Here is a 20366-nt window from a genome sequence, read left to right as displayed (position 1 = left end):
TTTAGAGGAAGTTGTGGGGGCTAGAGAGAGCAGGCCAAGACACAGGGAGTGAGGACAGATTCACTTTATTGTCATGATAGCTGAGGAGGGACTAGGGTTTTCAGTTGGCAGCAATGATGTCCTGAATCCAGTCCACATAGTTGCACACCTTGGTGTACACTCCTGGATAGTTCCTCAAGGCACAGCCATTGCCCCAGGAGACGATTCCCTGAAGTTCTCCATTGCAGACCACAGGGCCACCAGAATCTCCCTGAGGTGAGGGCAAAAGTGGTGTAAATAGGAGATAAGGGGGGTATAAGGGATAGAGCTATACTAATCCTGAATTCTAATCTCTACAACTTACAATGTTGCAAGGCAGACTAAAATTTCATAGTAATTTTGGCATTGTAGCAGACTTAAATGCAGCAATAATAGTGGCATAACAATCTGGACCTCACCAAATCAGACCTTGAAATATCTTCCCCAGAATGCCATGGTTATGGGCATGTTTCTTCAAATGGGGAGGGGTCAAATCACCTGGCAGGCGTCCTTGCCTCCCTCGAGGAAGCCAGCGCAGACCATGTTCTTGGTGATCTTACCGGGATAGGAGGCTTTACAGACAGCCTGGCTTAACAGAGGAGCTTCCACGCACTGCAGGAGTTCTGGCTTGTGGACTTAGAGGGGCAAGATCAAAGAAATCAGAAGTAAGAGTCAGACCAGGGTGGAGTAGAACAATCAACTCGTTTCTACTGCAGAGTACTTTACTATTCAAGTCCAAGTAAAACAAGAATTTTGTTTGTCAGAAGAAGCTTGTGGCACTCACCTTCCTGGAAGCAAAATAACACCATCTAGAGCACCTTTGCTTCCTTTAGATTGTGGGGAACTTTGCATCCCTCCACCTCTCAGGATTTTGTGTATGGTAGTTTCATGAAATCTACTTGAATCTTAGAAGTGGAGAGGATCTTTCCCAGTGTCATTTATGATTGTAGAATGTGTAGGGAATGTGGACTTTGGAAAAGAGAATGGGTCTACTCACCACCAAAGCTCAGGGTGTTGCCCCAGCCAGAGATGAGGCACTGGGTGCCAGCAGGTGCACACGAGGATGGCAGAGACACGGTGGACACATGGGAGTTGAGGGAGGCAGGTGAGGAGAGCTTGATCAACAGGATGTCATTGTCAGCGGTTTTTATATCAAAGTGAGGATGAACGATAATCTTGGCAGCATCGATGAACTGCTCATCTCCCTCCACGGCTTTGATGTTATTCTCTCCCAGCCTCACTTGGATGTAGCTGAGGAAAGATGAGTGGATTGACAATGCCATTTCCTTTGCTCGTGCTGTCTAATGGGACTGTGTGCAGAAGCTTGAATGGGCATGCAGCACCACCACGGGGATAACACATGGGTAATGAGGGAAAGGTGGTGTGAGTTATGGCCCCCATCCCTCAGTAGTTGAATAATTGGGAGGGATGTTGTGCAGGGCTGCAGTTGGTGAGGTCTCAATTTTCTGACAGGGACTGCTGCTGCAGAAGATCTGTGGTGAGACCCGAATTAGCCAGTTCATATTTCCTTCATTTTCTGTGGGTTTGCTGGCTTTACGGAGGCCAATGTGGTCTACCCTTTTCTAGCGTCTATTCCGGTGCTTCTACCAGCATTTGGGGCATCTCCAGCAGCAGCAGAGGCATCTAGGGTCATCTTACAAATTTTATGTCTCCATCCCTACCACAAACTGAGTAACCACAATTTAGAGGACAGTGGCAGGAATCTACGTGTTCATAATCCTCCTGGTTATGAGTCCCTTGTATAGATCACTCAGGACTGAGAGATCTTACACATGGTAATGCCTCTTAGGTGCATCTCCAGAACAAATACAGACTTTAACACTCACCTCTGTCCAACCCTCTGCCTGGAAACTCAGAATTATTGTTGCTGCTATGAGAAACTAATTCCTGTTTCCTGAATATGTTTTCTGGATCTGGGGCTTAATCTCAGAGGCTCAGACTGTTCCCGTGCCTGTTTGTGCTCAATACTAGCACTCTATTACTTGAGCCAAAGCAACCATTCTGGCCTTTACTGAGTAGTATGTTGGAGGTAAGTATCTCACAATCTTTTCTTACAAGGCTAGCTTTGCACTGTGATCCCCAGAATCCTTTTTGATTAGTCCTTACCACATTACAGTGTTCCTCCTACCAAGGAACCACAGCCTTTATTCTTTCAAGGTGCTGTTTCTGGGATTTGAATCTTATTTCCTTATCCATCAAGAAAGCTCCTTCTCTTTTCATAGCTTCTTCCATTTACTTAGACTGCAGCCCACGTGAGGACCAAGCCATTTCCCTCCAAATGCTAGCCCAGGGCCTGGTACTTACGGCTGCTGGTGGGGCTTGTAGCAGTGGGCTGCAGATACCACCCACTGGTCATTGATGAGGGAGCCTCCACAGACGTGGGAGCCAGAGTTCAGGGACACCTGGTAGGGGACGGAATTCTTCCCACAGGTGTAGCCTCCGACGATCTTGTCATCATCATCAAGAGGAAAAGCAGCTTGGTAGATATAGCAAAGAAGCCAGTTCAGCAAGATATTGGAGAGTGGAGCCCTCAACCCTGTGACTATTGCCTGCCAATTAGGATTCCTATTGACCACAATGACGATAACCAACCTAGGACCGATGCTTGATCTTTGGGGTCACAGTGTTTTTTGTCCTGAATGTTGAGGTCTCCTGGATATGTCTTGAATCTATGAAGGATATTACTTTCTTCTGGGACTTAATAAAAGAAGACCTCATAAGGGTGCATTAGCATATATTCAGAATTGGTGGTCTTGCATACTTGACTCTTCTTCTTTATTTTTCACTTACCTATATCCCTTAATTTTTGGAGAAGTTCAGATTTAGCATAGGTAAGAATATATCATGACTTAGTAGAGCTCACTGTACATCACTTCACATACATTTCAAACCCACAAAGCTTGTATAGAGAGCCTACATACCCATTCTCATGTAGGTCAACAGAATCATAATCTTAAGCTATTTGATGATTTTAAAGCAATGTACAGGATGGAGCCTGAATACCTAATTAGAAAACTTCAAGGGTATACATCAGCCAGAATTTAATTTTCACACTCTTATTTTATGAATTTGAGGTAAAACGTGTCTATGCGAGAGCCACTTCAGAGGTTTTGAGGCCCAAGCAGAAGATGGCTGGCATGGATGAGCCAGCTGCTTGAGAGCAGAGACCCATAGCTCAGTGATCTCACTGCTCCATCACATGGACACTTCCTACCTGGGATTCCTTTTGAACTACCATGTCCTTGGAGCTGTGTTAGCTAAACTGAGCATAAGGGTCAGAACAGAGGCATGGAGACGTAAATGAGGTCAGATTAATATACAACTTGTGGACATGAGAAGAAAGAAAGCCCAGCAGGAACTAAAATGCAAGTGTGGAGGCAGTATTGCAGGGACAGCCATGATCAACTACCTATGTCATCCTTGTTCCAAAGGATGAGGTCCAGGACAAAGCAGGGAACTCACCAGCAGCTGCCACAAGAACCAGGGTCAGGAGTGAGCTCATGGTGTGAAAAGTGTGACTTGGACAGTAGTCCATGCCTGTCTTTATACTCCTGGAATAGGGAGGCGGTCACGAGTTTGGAATGGTCATTTCCCCTCCCTCAGAAACCACACCTGCAGCTTTACCCACCTGGTAGCATTGCATCATCGGTGACATATTTGGACATTCTTTGCATAGGTGGCCCAAAGGGGAGGTGGAAACATTTCCGGAGGGCAGAGGGATAACAGCTGTTACTTGGAAGGAGGCTGGGATAGAAAAAGCTGGGAAATTCAATGTGTCATGTATACCAATGAGATGTGTTAGGTCAAGACATAAGATATGGGTGTAGGGAGAATGCACTGGGTCCTTAGAATTCCTCTGATCGGTCATTTTTATAGTTTATTTTCCAGGGAGTTCTGTACTTAATCCTAATGGTTTTCCCCAATTTCTCACCTTCTCCTTACATTGGTAATCCAAGCCTTTGGCAATCAGAATTCCCAAGAGAATAGATGATGTGGAGAGTAGATAATGAGTAGGGAGATGCAGAATTTCTGGGGCATGTGGGCTTTCCTCTGGCTCTCCTTCCCACCAAGGCTCGAGGATGTCAATTGTATTGAGGGAGAGTAGGGGAAGGTAAGGCAGTTCCTGATTCAATAACCTAGAGAGGTTAAAGGAGAGTTTCTTATACCTCTTTCTCCACCTTGTCCCACTGCTTATTTATCTCTCTGACCATGTTGTCCAGAGGGTTTTGTAAAACATCTCATGGTTTTCCTGATAACATGCATGGAAGATATTGAACACTTCTTTTACTACAAGGGATTGGAAGATATTGAACATTTCTTTTACTATAAGAGAGTGGAGCTTGAGTCTGAATTCTTTGCCCTATCTGGAATATTACAAAAGCTTTAAACAATGGTCATTTGTTAGTTGATCAAAGAACCATCGGCACATTGGCAAAGAGTTTAGCATTTTGGTCAGAGGCAAGTCTAGTTAGTGTGACAATCTTAGCCTACATTTGATCCAAAGTAAACCTTCCAACAGACAAACCACATTTAGCTCTTTAATTCTACTAAAATTCAACCTGTGTTTTTTTTTAATTCATTGTTGGTTTGTTATTTGTTTGCACAACTGACTACAAGAGCTTAGGCACTGACAGTGTGTATAAGTACTAATTGTGTCTAACACAGTGATTGCATGAGTGTTCTTCTTCCTGAGCTCAGGATGAGGTCAAATGTGTTGCCAGTGAGTGGAACTCTAAAATGTTGACAACGAATTCTTGTGAACACAGTGGGGAAATCTCCATTTTAATACTGGTCATTGGGACAGAGAAGGCAGTCTGGGTGTTGTGGAAATGGAAATAGGATATATTGTAGATGATGTGGATGGTGGGCTGTTAGAGAAACTTCTAGTCTGATCCCTGGGATAGACAGGCCAGCAGCCCCACACAAGGGATCATAGCTCAGCACTGTCACCTGGAAGCATTGTACTTTCCTAAGGTCTAATGGTCCCATTTCTGAGTGGGAGTGTTTTTGTCATTATTATTTCTGAGTGCCATATGAATGTTCAAAATGTGTATACTAACATCAACATTATTCTATTTCTTTTTTGTATTATCTTTATGTAGTTATACAAAGTAGCTTCAACTGAACATGCCAACTTGTAAATTCAATGCACATTTGTCAGTGTTACCCTTTTCAAAATTCTGCTCTACTTTCTGAATTTCACTCATCACTTCAGCTTTCCTGTTTTCATTTCCTCATATGTGAATTGTTTATTATGACTGTATTTGCCCATTTTTCAACTCTCCTTTCCTATATCCTCCCCATTTTCCCCATATTCCCTGACAAACAGATGTTCTACTTATTGGTACTGATTTGTATTAAACTGGAAGCTCATTGTTGAAGGGAATCACATCACTGGAATCCTCTTTTGCAAATACCATACTTTAGTTAATATGTTTAGTCAGGATAAAGTACCATGACCATTGCTATACAATTCACCATAGTCAAGCTATGAAATGAGCTCATATGCCCTTCAGTGGACATATGGACCAAGAAAATGTGACACATAATGAAATATAAAATGGAATTTTACTCATATGTCAGGAAGAAACATTTGTGTGAAATTTTCTAGAATGGTAAAACATTATGTGAGGTAAATTCCAATCTCAGAGAGACAGAAATATACAGTTTTTCTTATATGTGGAGGTTATAGCAAAGTCATATATGTGTATAAACATATACTGTCACCTACATATATACACTTGCCTTTTGTGTGTTGAGTTGAACAGTATAGCTTTTTGAAAATATACTGAATGTGAAACACAGAGGATGAATTATTCCCTTCTTCTGAGGAAAGTTCAGGAATTCAGAGATATCCATTCTTCCTAGAGAAGTTATTTCATAATGGCAAAAATGCTCAAGACTACAGGAAGGCATGGAAAATATGAAGTATGGGATTTGTGGCACATGGCCTCTTAAGGATTTTTTGGGTATCAAACCAAAAATCTTCAGAAGGTAAATATGACATCTGGATTCCTCTGGACATTTTCCTTAGTGTCGGAAATGTACCTGGAATAAATATTTAACTTGGCACCTCTTATCAGAAAGCTATCTACTTGAAGTTCCTGGCCTCTAACACAGGGGCTCACCTCTCTAAGATAAAATGCAGCTAGAACAAAAGTGAGGATGTATATACAACGATAAGGATAGATGTTTGCCCTAACATTGTTCCTAAATGCACTGGATAGGTGTTTTACAGGGAACAATGGTTAATCATTTTAGGAAGAGAGTGGTCTTGAGTCATCCACCTAGCTCTGCTTTAATTCGTTATCCTCTGTGAAGATTTCTTTTTTTATCCAGAATTTGAAGTTTCACCTTTCCCATATTTTGTGATCTCATGAACAGCTTTAAATTGATGGAGTGGTTTTGTGTGACCATAACTCCTCCTGAGAGACAGGCTGCTATTTAATACACAGCGAACTGCACTTCCTGTAATGTCTTTGAGTTCTTTAGCCAGGTCCCCCTTAAGCGCTGTAATAAAATTGATAAGGCCAAGATACTCTAGCAATGTGAAAATGAGGGTCAATAGTAATAATTCTTCCTCACTGTTCCAGTGGTATGCCTTAGCAAGTCGCTATGGAGCTGATCAAAGTCAGGTGTAAACCAGCCGAGAAATTTGAGCATTGAAGAACTTGGGTGAATATATTTACAGGTAATCTACACATAGAAGACAATGATGATTAGCAGGAGAAGATTTTTCCTGTTCATTGGAGTCCTCTTCATCCTGTTGTTTCCATTACTGTGTAAAAGCAGCATTTTAATTTCATGAAATCACTTTTTTTCTACTCTTAGAAGTATGCTCTCAGCTACTGGAGTCCTATTTGTAGTCATTCTTTATGCCCAAATCTCCAAAGGCTCTAGTTTTGTTTCTCCTGGAAAATTTAGAGTTTATATATTATCTTAAGAATCTTGACATTCTTTGTAATCATTTTTTTTCAAAATTTTATTGTCAAACTGATGTACAGAGAGGTTACAGTTTCATACGTTAGACATTGGATACATTACTTGTAGTGTTTGTTACCTCGTACCTCATTCAAAGTTATCTAATAGTCCCAGAATTAAAAGTGTTCTCTTCATGAGAGGGATGATGCTTCTGCTTAAAATAAATGTTTTCCATGGTAGAAGTGGCATGCAGAAAGAAAACTTGAAAAAAAAAAGAATCTTGATATATTTTGAATTGATTTTTTGATAGAATGAGGGCCAAGTTGAGACTTCTATATATGAATATCCAGTTTTTACAGAATTGTTGAAGAGCTTTTCTATCGTCCAGTGAACTCCTTTGCATTTTTTAACAGGCAGACTGCAAGGCCTTATTACCTCCTGTGTAGTCCTCTTTCACCCTGGAGCGTAAGCCGCCCGTCCCGCAGATGGCAAAGCTGGAGTGAGGGCTACTTGCAAGCCTTGGTGTGTGGGGCCGCGAGATGCCCCCCAACCCCCTCACTCGCTAAGAGTAAATAGACTGTCACACCTCCTGCAAGATTCTACACAGACTGTTTAAAGACATTTGAAATCCCCCAGTATTTTAGTCTGATGCCCTTCTGGTTCAAGCAGGGTAGAAAGATTTCCCTAGTCACAAAATCCACACTGCTAGCACACATGTTAACCTGTATTCTATGAAGCAAAATGTTAGCACTCTGGTTGTTCAAATTCTTTATCTAGAATGTACTTTGAGGCTTTTACACCTTTGCCTCAGCCTTATTTGCACCCGAAAAATTCTGGAACCCAGGTGGCATCTAGCATCCTGGCTGCCTGTTTTAAAAGAACCATTTTTTTTTCTTTAGTCCTGGCTACTGTATGACCTTTGAACTCAAATGACAATTTTTTCTTAATGCAAGAATTATAATTACAAAATTAGAAACACTTATTCATTCAGCTTTCCAATAAATTAGTGAGAAACATTAGCTTGCATTGCCATTTTTTTCTACATACAGAGTTAGTAAGATTTTACTTTTATCCCCATTAGTTTATTAAACATACTTTAAAGTGCTTGCCTGATTATATGTAACTTAGGATAGTTAGGAGTCTTACTTATTACATTACAGTATACACATACAATTTAGTACTTGAATCATTAGACTGATATCCAGAACAATTGCAACAAAGGTACTTTTAACAGTGTTCACCAGAATTATAAACAGAGAAATCCAATCTCAGCATGTTGCCTTTTCAATATATCTAAATTGCAAAAATAGCATAGGAATCAAATCACACCAGATAAATAAACTTCTTAACCATTAAGAAAACCTTTTCCAATTCTTAGTATCTCTCAAGGGGCAGTTTTAGAGATTCCAGTCAAATCACTCATTGCTGTATATTAGAACCTTTTTGAGTTTTTCTTAGGCACATTTGCTTGACCCCCAAACAATCCGTTTGGGTTAAAATCTTGGGGTTTTTCCTTGCTGTAACTCCATCTATTGTTGTGCCAAGTCGCAAGACCACCACCAAGAAGACCCCCGAGACTCAGACATTCCGAAATGCAAAAGCAAGGCAAGGCTTTATTTAAGCGAGCTGCAACTCTTGCCTTGTCCTACCCACCAACACAGTGGAGGTTAGGAGGGAGCCCGGAGCAGTGATTACACAGGGCTTATAAAGGCAAAGAAGGTTACAACAATCAGGTGTTCAAGCAAGCAAGATTAGGACACAGGTACAAATCTGATTGGCTCAGGATTCGATTCTAAAATGGGGTTCACGTGGTAAAATGGGGTTCACGTGGTAAAATGGGGCCTGACTTCAAATTCTGGCACTTCACTATGAGCTGCAAGGGAAAGTTTAACACAGAAGTAAAGCAAATTAACGTACTCGTCAAAGAGGCAGTAATTCTTAAACCATGAAACTAGATTTTATATGCTTTTACCCTCAGACAAACTGACAGGCAGACATACACAAACGGTTGTGCACAGGGTTTCGAGCGCTCTTAAAATTGTTCTTTAATTGGCCATGTAAGTTTTCTGGAATTCCAGTAGCAAAATGATATTATTTTGCCCATAAGTTTAGAACCACGTGATCAATCAAAAGGCAAAAAAGTGGGTGGGGATAAGGCCTAGTGGCAAGAGAGCTTGCCTCGTATACATGAGGCCCTGGGTTCGATTCCCCAGCACCACATATACAGAAAACGGCCAGAAGTGGCGCTGTGGCTCATGTGGCAGTGTGCTAGCCTTGAGCAAAAGGAAGCCATGGACAGTGTTCATGCCCTGAGTCCAAGGCCCAGGACTGGCCAAAAAAAGAAAAAAAAAAGGCAAAAAAGTAATCCTTTCCTAGGAAACAAAAACTTTCACAGTTTATCTGGCAAGGAAATGAAGAGGTCACATTTTGAAAAATCCAGTTCAGCTCTTATGACCAGAGAAGTTCCAGGAGATGGGAGACAAGACACAAACAGGACAGAAACGTGACACAGCTTAACACAGCAAGACATCTTTAAGCCCCTGCCCAGCCTTGGGGAATTTGGCACACCCATCACCTGGGGTGAGGGCAGGAGGAGGCCACCCCAAAACCTATCAAACATTAACAACAAAAATCTAAAACCCTTTTCTTTTTTTTTGTTTTTCTCTTTGAAAGTAGGTTAGCCAACAATAGGTATTAGATAGGCAAGTCCAGTAAATTTCCCAGGCCTCAGAGGTGGGGGGAGGGAGTGGGTACAAGGGCAAGCCACCCCAAGAATGTCAGTGCGCTGGGCCACAGCTGGTCGAGTGGCACTGGGAGCCCATGCAGCCAAACTTCTCCCTGCCACGCCATAGGACTCCTCCGGCCTCCCGCCTCCGCTGCCTCCGGGGCCGCCAGGCCAAAAACGGTGCAAGGATCTGGCAACAATGGCTTCGTGCAAATGGCCCAGGATCTCCGCTCTCTGCACATCTTAGGGACCCAGAACCCAGGTGGTAGAGGGGTCCTGGCCCAGACGGCAGCACCTGTTCCACGTGCCGCCACCGCCGCCTTGTGCGCACGCCAGCCCCAGACATTACCAGGGCTGCAGCTGCCGCCAGCACCCCAGCCGCCGCCACCCCCATCGCCTCTCGGCCACACTGGCCTTCGATCTGCATCTCTGCCCTGCTGGCCGTGAAGCCGCGGCAGGACCCGCACGCGATCCTGTCCCCCTGCGCAGCGGAAAATCTGTTCCTCTCCTAGCAGCCAATTTAAAAAGGCCAGCAGCATGGTCTAAAATCCCTCGGTCCTTTGCCGGAGTGTCCCACAACTCCAATCCGGTATTTTGGAGTGTGAATCTACTTTGGCTCTGCCCCATCTCCCTGCCTATGGGGGGACCCCACACCCAGAAAACCGTCTGCGATCCAAGGGCTTACCAGTAGCTCAGTATAAATTCCCCATGGGCTTTATCTGCCCCACATTACAGCGCCATTATGTCTGGCCCTGTTATCTCCTGTGTAGTCCCCTTTCACCCTCGAGCATAGACCACCCGTCCCGTAGACAGCAATGCTGGAGTGAGGGCTATGTGCAAGCCTTGGCATGTGTGGCCGTGAGACGCACCCCTCCCCCACCTCACTTGCTAAGAATAAGGAGTCAGGACACGTGGGCTGTCTCGGGGTAAGCTTCTGGAAGTTCCATTGGTTTTACTCAGGGGAGGGGTTTATATAACAGTAATGGCGGCAGGAAGGGGAGGGAGCTGGAGTAGCTAGCTCAGATTAGAGACAGGCTAAACTGAGCTGTCCATCACAGTGATGTCACAGAGCTTCCCCCAGAGGCGGAGATCACAGCCCACAGAACCGCCCTTTTGTGCTCAGCTTGGCGCTATTATGATTTCCATGTGCTCCTAGCCAGACAGGAGGCGGGGCTGGTTTGGGCTGCCTTTCCGGTTCCGGACCCGGGGAAAAGGTAGGAGTGGGTAACAGCCATGCAGCCCCAGGGCGGGCGAAGAGGCAGCCCTCTCGGGACTGCCCCTTAAAGGTATAGCCAGAGCCCAACATCAGATGATTACAGATGTACAAGTTTACTTCTGGATCTCTGTTGAATTGTCTATGTGCAAATTATATGCCAGCTTTGTAATTTTTTTTACTAGGTATCTGTAACATATATTGAATATTCAAGTGTTATAATCTTTCCATGTTAATGTTTTATTAGGATTCTTTTTGCTATTTGGGTTACTTTGTTTCTGCAATAATGTCAATGTCATTTATTTCTGTTTTGGTGAAAATATCATTGGAATGTGGAGCATTATATTGAATGTTTAGTCAATTCTGAAAATATAGAAACTTTCACAATATTAATTATGCTGATCCTTGAAGATTGTGTTCTTTGTATATTTTTATGTATGTGAGCATTTCCTTTCTTGTGTTTTATTTTTTCACATTTTAAAAGTAATGTATGGAGTTCTTACATTTATATGTGATGTAATCAGTACATTACTTTTTGAACAGTATCACATTTTCCCTCATTTTCTCTGAGTTTTTCTTGTTCTTCTCCCCTTTGCCTCAAGTTGTATAGTTCACGCTGTGAATGTTTAGAGTCTTGTTGAACTAATCAGGTCCAAGTGTAATTTTTTGTTTTTTATTATCCATTGTGTTCACTTGTGGGTTCATAGGCACATTCTGATTATAACAAATGAGGGAAATGCTGTAGCATATGCATTTTTGCATCTGGCTTCCTTTGCTTAAAGTAATATTTTCCAAGTCTTTGATTTCCTTTCAAATGGGGCAGTTTGAACATCAACAGGAGTAAGGACAAGAAGCACATGGTCGTCTTACTCTTTTTGTAGTTGTTCCTACAGAGATCTTCTACATGGATACAGAGTCATTTTCAAAAAAGCATACATATACTGTAGGAGAGATATATCAAAAAGATACTTCAAAAAGTAATGGAGAAGAGGAAAGCAACTGGGAGTTTTAGACAAAAAGCAGTTGAGGATTTCCCAGTCTAGGTATCACTTGCAAAGGATGCTGGGGTACAAGTAGAAGTAGACAATGTCTGAGTAGAAATACCTAATTTCTGGGTATATGAATTAAAATATGTTATAATAAGAATCAAATCCCATTTGCAACCAAATACCTACTTTTAAGCCTTAGGAGAGGTTGAAATGACTCCAAAGTATAGAAAAATTCCTGGGAAAGAATTTGGTTTTCAGAAAAAGAGGTTCTGTTTCTACATCATTTACATAAATAAGAGAAGATACTTAACCTCCAGACTTTAAATTCTTTCTTCCTAAGACATAGAATTATCTGTTCTCTTTTTTTATTTTTTTTAAGTTTTTATTATAAAACTGATGTACAGAGAGGTTACAGTTTCATACGTTAGGCATTAGATATTTTTCTTGTACTGTTGGTTACCTTGTCCCTCATACCCCCCTCCCCCCTCCCCCTTACTCCCCTTGCGGGGTTCAGTTCACTTACACCAAACAGTTTTGCAAGTATTTCTTTTGTTGTTGTTTCTCTTATTTTACCCTTTGTCTCTCAATTTTGGTATTCCCTTTGAATTTCCTAATTCTAATACCAGTACACACTGTTTCCCATTCACTCAGATAAGATTACAGAGATAGTGTAGATACAATCACAAGAAGGTGATACACGAACATCATCAATAGTAGAAACTACAGATACATATGGATGTAGTTACAACTGTGATATAACAATCATTTCCAGAAAATGGAGTTCATTTTACTTAGCATCATCTTATGTGATCATAAGGGTATAGCTATTGGGCTCTTGTGATCCTCTGCTGTGACTTGCCTAAACCTGTGCTAATTATTCCCAATAAGGGAGACCATAGAGTCCATGTTTCTTTGGGTCTGGCTCACTTCACTTAGTATAATTTTTTCCAAGTCCTTCCATTTCCTTACAAATGGGGCAATGTCATTCTTTCTGATAGAGGCATAAAATTCCATTGTGTATATGTACCACATTTTCCTGATTCATTCGTCTACGCAGGGGCATCTGGGTTGGTTCCAGATTCTCGCTATGACAAATTGCGCTGCAATGAACACTGTTGTGCTGGTGGCTTTACTGTGATTTTGTTTGTGGTTTTTTGGCTAAATACCCAAAAGTGGGGTTGCTGGGTCATAGGGGAGTTCTACATTTAGCCTTCTGAGGACTCTCCATACTGCTTGCCAGAGTGGCTGAACCAGTTTACATTCCCACCAACAATGAAGTAGGGTTCCCTTTTGGCCACATCCCCTCCAACAACTGTTATGGTTAGTTTTCTTGATGTATGACATTCTTACTGGGGTGAGATGGAATCTCAATGTAGTTTTGATTTGTATTTCGTTTATGGCCAGTGATGTAGAGCACTTTTTCATATGTTTCTTGGCCATTCTCATTTCCTCATCAGAGAAGTCTCTTTGTAGGTCTTTAGCCCACTTGATGAGTGGGCTATTAGTTCTTTGCGGTTTTGTTTTGGAAGAAGGTAATTTTTTTAGTTCTGCATATATTTTAGATATGAGGCCTTTGTCCGTTGAATGGCCAGTAAAGATCTTCTCCCAGTCTGTGGGCTTTCTGTTTATCTTGCAAGCTATGTCCTTTACCGTGCAGAAGCTCTGCAGTTTGATGCAGTCCCATTTGTCCAACCTTTCTTTGATTTGTAGCCTTTCTGGGTCTTTGTTCCGTCCTGCGCCAAGGAGCCCAAGTGTATCTCCTACTTCTTCCTTTAGTGTTTTCAGGGTGTCTGTTTTGATTTCGAGGTCTTTAATCCATTTGGAATTGATTTTGGTGCAGGGTGATATATAAGGATCTAGTTTTAGTTTGTTGCATGTGTTGAGCCAGTTTTTCCAGCACAATTTGTTAAAGAGGCTATCTTTCTTCCAAACTATTGTTTTAGCCCTTTTATCAAAGATTAAGTAGGCGTAGTTCTGTGGGTTCATTTCTGGGTCTTCAATTCTGTTCCATTGGTCTTCACGCCTGTTCCGGTGCCAATACCAAGCTGTTTTTATTACTATAGCTTTATAATACAGCTTGAAGTTGGGTATTGTAATTCCTCTAGCACTGTTCTTTCTGCTTAGGATTGTTTTTGCTATTCTAGGTCTTTTATTATTCCATATGAATTTCTGGATTGCTTCCTCTATTTCATCAAAGAATGGTGTTGGGATATTAATGGGTATTGCATTGAATTTGTAGATAGCCTTTGGCAGTATTGCCATTTTGATTATATTAATCCTCCCAATCCAGGAGCATGGGAGGTTTTTCCATTTCCTTAGTTCTGACTTAATTTCATTTTTCAAGGTTTTAAAGTTCTCCTCAAAGAGGTCTTTCACCTCTGGTTAAGGTTATTTCTAGGTATTTTATGTTTTTGAAGGCTATTGCAAAGGGGGTTGCTTTCCTGATGTCAGCCTCGGTCATCGGGTCGTTAGAATACAGAAAGGCCGTTGATTTTTGAGGGTTTATTTTATATCCTGCAACTTTGCTAAAGTTTTGGATCAGCTCTAGTTGCTGATCTAGTTGCTCTAGGGGTAGAGTCTATGGGATTCTTTAGGTATAGGATCATGTCATCTGCGAAGAGAGAAAGTTTAACTTCGTCTTTACATACTTGGATCCCCTTTATATTTTCTTCTTGCCTGATTGCTCTGGCTAGGAATTCTAGTACTATGTTGAAGAGCAGAGGAAAGAGTGGACATCCCTGCCTTGTTCCTGATTTTAAAGGGAATGGCTTTAGTTTTTCACCATTTAGAGTTATGCTTGCTGTTGGTTTGTGATAAACTGCCTTGATTATAATCAGGAATGTTCCCTGGAATCCCAGTTTTTCCAGGGCTTTTATCATAAATGGGTGCTGGATTTTATCGAACGCTTTTTCCGCATCCAGAGATAAAACCATGTGGTTCTTTAGCTTGCTCCGGTTGATGTGGTGGATTACATTAATTGACTTGCGTATATTAAACCAACTTTGCATCCCTGGGATGTATCCAGTTTGATCGTGGTGTATGATTTTTTTGATGACCTGTTGAAGTCGATTGGCCAGAATTTTGTTGAGAATTTTTGCATGTATGTTCATCAGGGAGATCGTTCTATAGTCCTCTTTCCGTGATGAGTCCCTGCTTGGTTTTGGGATGAGGGTTATACTGGCTTCATAGAATGAGTCTGGAAGTGAACATTCTCTTTCAATTTCATTGAAGATTTTGAGAAATGTTGGCGTGAGTTCTGTTTTGAAGGTCTTGTAGAATTCTGCAGTGAATCCGTCTGGACCTGGGCTTTTCTTGGATGGGAGATCCTTTATTGCCGTTTCTATTTCAATACTGGATATGGGTCTGTTTAGGAGGTTTAAATCTTCATGGCTCAGTTTGGGGATATGAATTTTTTCTAGGAAATCTTCCATTTCTTCCAAGTTCTCGAATTTGTTGGCATAAAGGTTTGGAAAATAGTCCCTTATTATTTTCTGAATTTCGGTTATTTCTGTGGTGATGTTACCTGTTTCTTCTCTTATCTTGTTTATTTGAGCGTGCTGCCTTTGTTTTTTGGTCAGGTTTGCCAGGGGTCTGTCTATCTTGTTGATTTTTTCAAAGAACCAACTCTTTGTTTTGTTGATTCTTTCAATGGTTTTTTTCGACACCAATTGATTTATTTCTGATTTGATTTTAATTATTTACTTCCGTCTATTGTCTTGGGGTTTGGCTTGTTGTTCTCTCTCAAGGAAATTAAGGTGGTTCCTTAAATTATTGAGTTGCTGTTTCTCCAATTTGTTTATGTATTCACTCAGAGATATAAATTTTCCTCTGAGTACTGCCTTTGCTGCGTCCCAAAGGAGCTGGTACTTTGTGTCCTCAACTTGGTTGAAGTCCATAAACACTTGAATTTCCGTTTTAATTTCATCAATGACCCTCTGATGCTTCAGCAGTGTGTTGTTTAGTCTCCATGAATTGTAGTAATTTCTGTGGTGGCTGGTTGAGTTGAGCTCTAATTTTATTCCGTTGTGGTCTGAGAGAATGCAGGGAATGGTTTTGATACTTCTGAATTTGTACAGATTTTCTTTGTGCCCTAAGATGTGATCTATTTTGGAGAATGTTCCATGTGCTGCCGAAAAGAATGTGTATTCTGTCCTTGCTGGGTGGAATATTCTGTAGATGTCGATTAAGACTAGTTGGTCTATGCAATTGTTTAGTTCTGTGGTTTCTTTGTTCAGTTTTTGGCGTGTTGATCTGTCCATAGGTGATAGTGGAGTGATAAAGTCCCCAACTATCAATGTGTTTGGGTCTATGAGTGATTTTAGAGCCAGTAGTGTTTCTTTGATGAAGTTGGGTGCAACTGCATTTGGTGTGTAGATATTTAGAATGGTTATTTCTTCTTGTAGGAGAGATCCCTTTACTAGTATGTAGTAACCTTCTTTGTCTCTTCTTACCTTTTTTAATTTGAAGTCAATTAAGTCAGATACTAGGATTGCAACTCCAGCCTGCTTATGGGGGCCATTTGCTTGATAGATTTGTTTCCAGCCTTTCACTTTTAGAAGATGTTTACTTTTGCTGGATAGATGTGTCTCCTGGAGGCAGCAGAAAGATGGATCTTGATTTTTGATCCAACTTATTAGCCTTTGTCATTTGATTGAAGATTTAAGTCCATTAATGTTGACAGGATTGAGAGATGATTGTTTGTTCCTTTCATTATCACTATCTTGTTTAAAGCTTGTCTTCACATCCTAGTCATTAGAGTGTAGAGCCTAAGCCAATTGTATCTATGGACATTCTCTGCTTATATTCCTGGTACCTCAAACTATGCTGCTCTAAGAATCTCATGCGGAAACAATATATATCTGGAAAACATTGATCTTCCCTCTTCCATTAACACAAATAGTCCTGTCCATGGAAAACATTTTCACATGGATTCTGAGCCACAAAGACCATTCCCAAACTCTCCCTTCCCAAAGCAGTGTTCTTTTCTTTCTCTACACTCCATAACCTCTTTGTATTCTTGTCTGGGTAAACAGATAGTATGGAAAAGGTGCACCTTCTTCTTTTTTTATGTACAGAGAGGTTACAGTTTCATACGTTAGGCATTGGACACATTTCTAGTACTGTTTGTTACCTCCTCCCTCATTCCCCCCTCTTTTGTCTTTTTTTACCCTGCATCTCGATTTTTTTATTCCCTTTCTATTTCCTAGTTCTAATACCAGTATACACAGTTTCCAATGTACTCAGATAAGATACAGAGATAGTGCAGGTGCAGCCACTGGAAGGGGATACAAGGAACTTCAAGAATAGAACCTACGGTTTCACATGGCATGTTGAAAGTAATTACAACAGTGATATAACAGTCATGTCCATAATATGGAGTTCATTTCACTTAGCAGCATCTTAGGTGTTCATAAGCGTACAGCTATTGGGCTCTTGGGATCCTCTGCTGTGACTTGCCTAAACCTGTGTTAATTATTCCCTATGAGGGAGACCATAGAGTCCATGTTTCTTTGGGTTTGGCTCACTTCACTTAGTATAATTTTTTCCAAGTCCAAAGGTGCATCTTCTTGATAACAGCAGTAATCTCATAATCACCCCACTAAGAAAATAATCAACAGCAGTATGTTAGGAGATAACAATGAAGTGTGTGTCAGATTTGCACATGGGTCAGAGGTCCCATGATCATAACAATTTCAGACTCTGATATTTGTGGTGGGTCAAAGTGTTCATGTTCTATTTCTGTCAGCAAGTAAAGTGCCAGGTTGTAACTGGATGTATAATTGACCTTGTCTGGACCTCTGACGAGATCTACAACAAACCCTTCACATGCCACCTGTAGGAAATCCCATGAACACCAACTTTCCATGTTTTCCTGTAGCCTTGAGGACTTTCTGGATTTTCCCATGACGTCTTGGGTAAGAATGGATATTTCTCCATCTTCTTCCATGCCTATGAAAGGAAATAACACCCATTCTGTACACCTGAGAACTGAAATATGGAATAGTTTCAACTGTGAACTGAGCACCTAGGAAAAGCAACGGACTCCCACTGGAGGTGTAACAGCACCTGTAATTTGACAGGCACTGCCCAGCACAGCAGTGCATGTCCCTTGGCATAAGTCTCTCCGACATTGTATGGGGTACAGAGTGTGAGGTTAAAGCTCTGGACAATGCTTCTATGCTCTGGAGAATCTGGCTCACAGCCATGCTCACAAGCAAAAGGCTATAAGGTTATCACACAGGTCAATTTGTAGGTTTTGAGGAATATATATAGTGATTTGCACAGTGCTTACACTAGTTTACATCTCAACCAAAAATTTAGGATGGTTTTTTTCTCTGTAAATTTGTTTTGGCATTTGCTGTTTTTTGATTTTTTTCTTGATTTGTCACATTTTAAAAAATTAATTAATGTATCATCAGAGTGATGTACAGAGAGGTTACAGTTTCATATGTAACTTGTTACTTCCTCCTTCATTTTTCTCCCACCGTCCCCCCTCCTCGGTCCATCCCCACACTTCTCCAAGATGTACAATTGGTTTACAGCATATTTTCTGTAGGTATTGCTGTTGTATTGGTTCACCCTTTACTCTTTTTGCCTCCATTTTGCTGTTCCCCTTCCCTAGTTCCAATAAAAGTACATACAATATCCAGTGCACCAAAGTCAGCACAGTGACATCAGGGTAAAACCATGGGGAAGAAAGACAAAGAAAAAGGCATAATTTCATATAGTACATTGAAAATAACAGCAACAAAGATAAACCACTTATTTCCAAATTTGTAGTTAATTTCCCTTAGCATCATCTTATGTAATCCTATGTAACATCGCTTCATTAAGCTATTGTGCACCTCTGCTAGGACTATCCTAGACAAGTACTCATTGTTTCCAATGAGTGAAACCATAGAGTTTATATTTCTTTGAGTCTGGCTCACTTCAATTAGTATGATTTTTCTCCAAGTCTTTCCTTGACCTCACAAATAGGGCCCAGTCATTCTATCAAAAGAAGCATGGAATTCCAATGGGTGCATACAACCACATTTTCTTGATCCATTCATCTACTGAGGGGCATCTGGGTTGGTTCCATATTTTAGCGATGACTAGTTGTGCTGAGATAACCATAGTTTTGATCTTGCTCATAATCCTTTGAGTAAATGCCCAAAAGCCATGTTGCTGGGGCATAGGGGAGTTCTATGTTTAGCCTTTTGAGGAACCTCCATACTGCTTTCCAGAACAGTTGACTAAGTTTATACTCCCACCAATAATGTAGTAGGGCTCGCTTTTGGCCACAGCCCCCAACCCCCCGCATCTGTTGTTGTTAATTTTCTTGATAATGGACATTCTTACTGGGATAAGGTGGAATCTCACTGTTGTTTTGATATGCATTTCTTTTATGGCCAGTGATGAGCCCTTCTTCAAATGACTGGGCCATTCTCATTTCCTCTTCAGAGAAGTCTCTCTTAAGGTATTTGGCCCATTTGTTGATTTCTTAATATTGCTATTCTGATTTGGGTGAGAAGCAATGTTGATAGAGTCTTGATTACATAACCTGGATGTTAGATAAGGGTATTGAAGTTTGCTACTAGTATCTATTAGACAGCAAGTTTTCTTTTTGTTTTTGTTTTTGTTTCCTGAGAACTGTCTATCCCACTTTCTTGCCCATTTCTTCTTTGGCTAGAGGCTTCTTAGCACTCACTGGAGCCATGACTCCAACTTCAGCTTCTCTGGTAATTTATTGGTAATAATAATCACATGGATTTTCCTGGCTGGCTTTGAACCTGAGACTTCAGTTCTCACCCTCTTAGTAGATAGGATTATAGAAAAGAGTGAACACTGCCAAGACATACAATGAATTCCTAACTGTGTTGTCTTCCACCTATTCTTCATTCCTCTTTCCTGTTTCCAGTGGAATTTTGGATTTATTTTTCTGTGTCTTCTCATTTCTGCTGTCATCTTCAACATCGTTCTTTAAGGGTTTTTCAGTCTCCTTTAGGAATTGCTCCCCTCCATGGTTAAGTATAAGCCTGTTGTGGATAGGATTGTATTATTTCTCTCTTATCATCTTCTTCCTTGTTGCTAAGTAGAAAAACATTAAGCACATTTCTGTTTGCATTGTATGTCATCCCAGGGGCTTTCTTGGTGACGTATGTACAATGTACCTTTCTTAAACTAGCATCTTCACTGTTTTGTTTCATCTCCCTTCAACTCTTCCCAAGTCCATTTCAACAAGTATTATGGTTCATACTTAAAACAAATACATATATATATATATAATTGTGAACACAGTTTTTTCCTCTACCACACTCAGTTTGGCCTCCCAAAATGCAGATGTCGGTAACAATGGGCTAGGAAGACATTAAAAACCAGATTCAAAGAATAGAGCACAACTGTAGTAAGGACCTTGGATGCTTGGTTACAGCACAGGTAGACAAAAAAGAGAAAATTTGCCAATCTATCATCTTCTGTGTATGGGATTTGCATGTGA

The 20366-nt window shown here is 41.0% G+C and overlaps 1 protein-coding gene and 1 gene segment (V, D, J or C); both read right to left on the bottom strand.

Annotated features, from left to right (window-relative positions):
• LOC125347236 overlaps window positions 1-20366 on the bottom strand; it is a 248507-nt gene that overhangs the window by 110955 nt on the left and 117186 nt on the right.
• LOC125347249 (anionic trypsin-2-like) lies at window positions 101-3541 on the bottom strand. The gene is made up of 5 exons (XM_048340370.1): window positions 3502-3541; window positions 2344-2515; window positions 1016-1269; window positions 517-653; window positions 101-250 (listed from the first exon to the last, which is right to left on the bottom strand). Exons 1-5 carry the CDS (start codon window positions 3539-3541, stop codon window positions 101-103), a joined length of 753 nt encoding a protein of 250 aa, XP_048196327.1.

The sequence above is a fragment of the Perognathus longimembris genome, chromosome 2, assembly GCF_023159225.1.
Source record: "Perognathus longimembris pacificus isolate PPM17 chromosome 2, ASM2315922v1, whole genome shotgun sequence".
NCBI classification, from domain to species: domain Eukaryota; kingdom Metazoa; phylum Chordata; class Mammalia; order Rodentia; family Heteromyidae; genus Perognathus; species Perognathus longimembris.
Note: the sequence above shows the minus strand (reverse complement) of the source record. Positions and strands in the feature narration are given on the sequence as shown.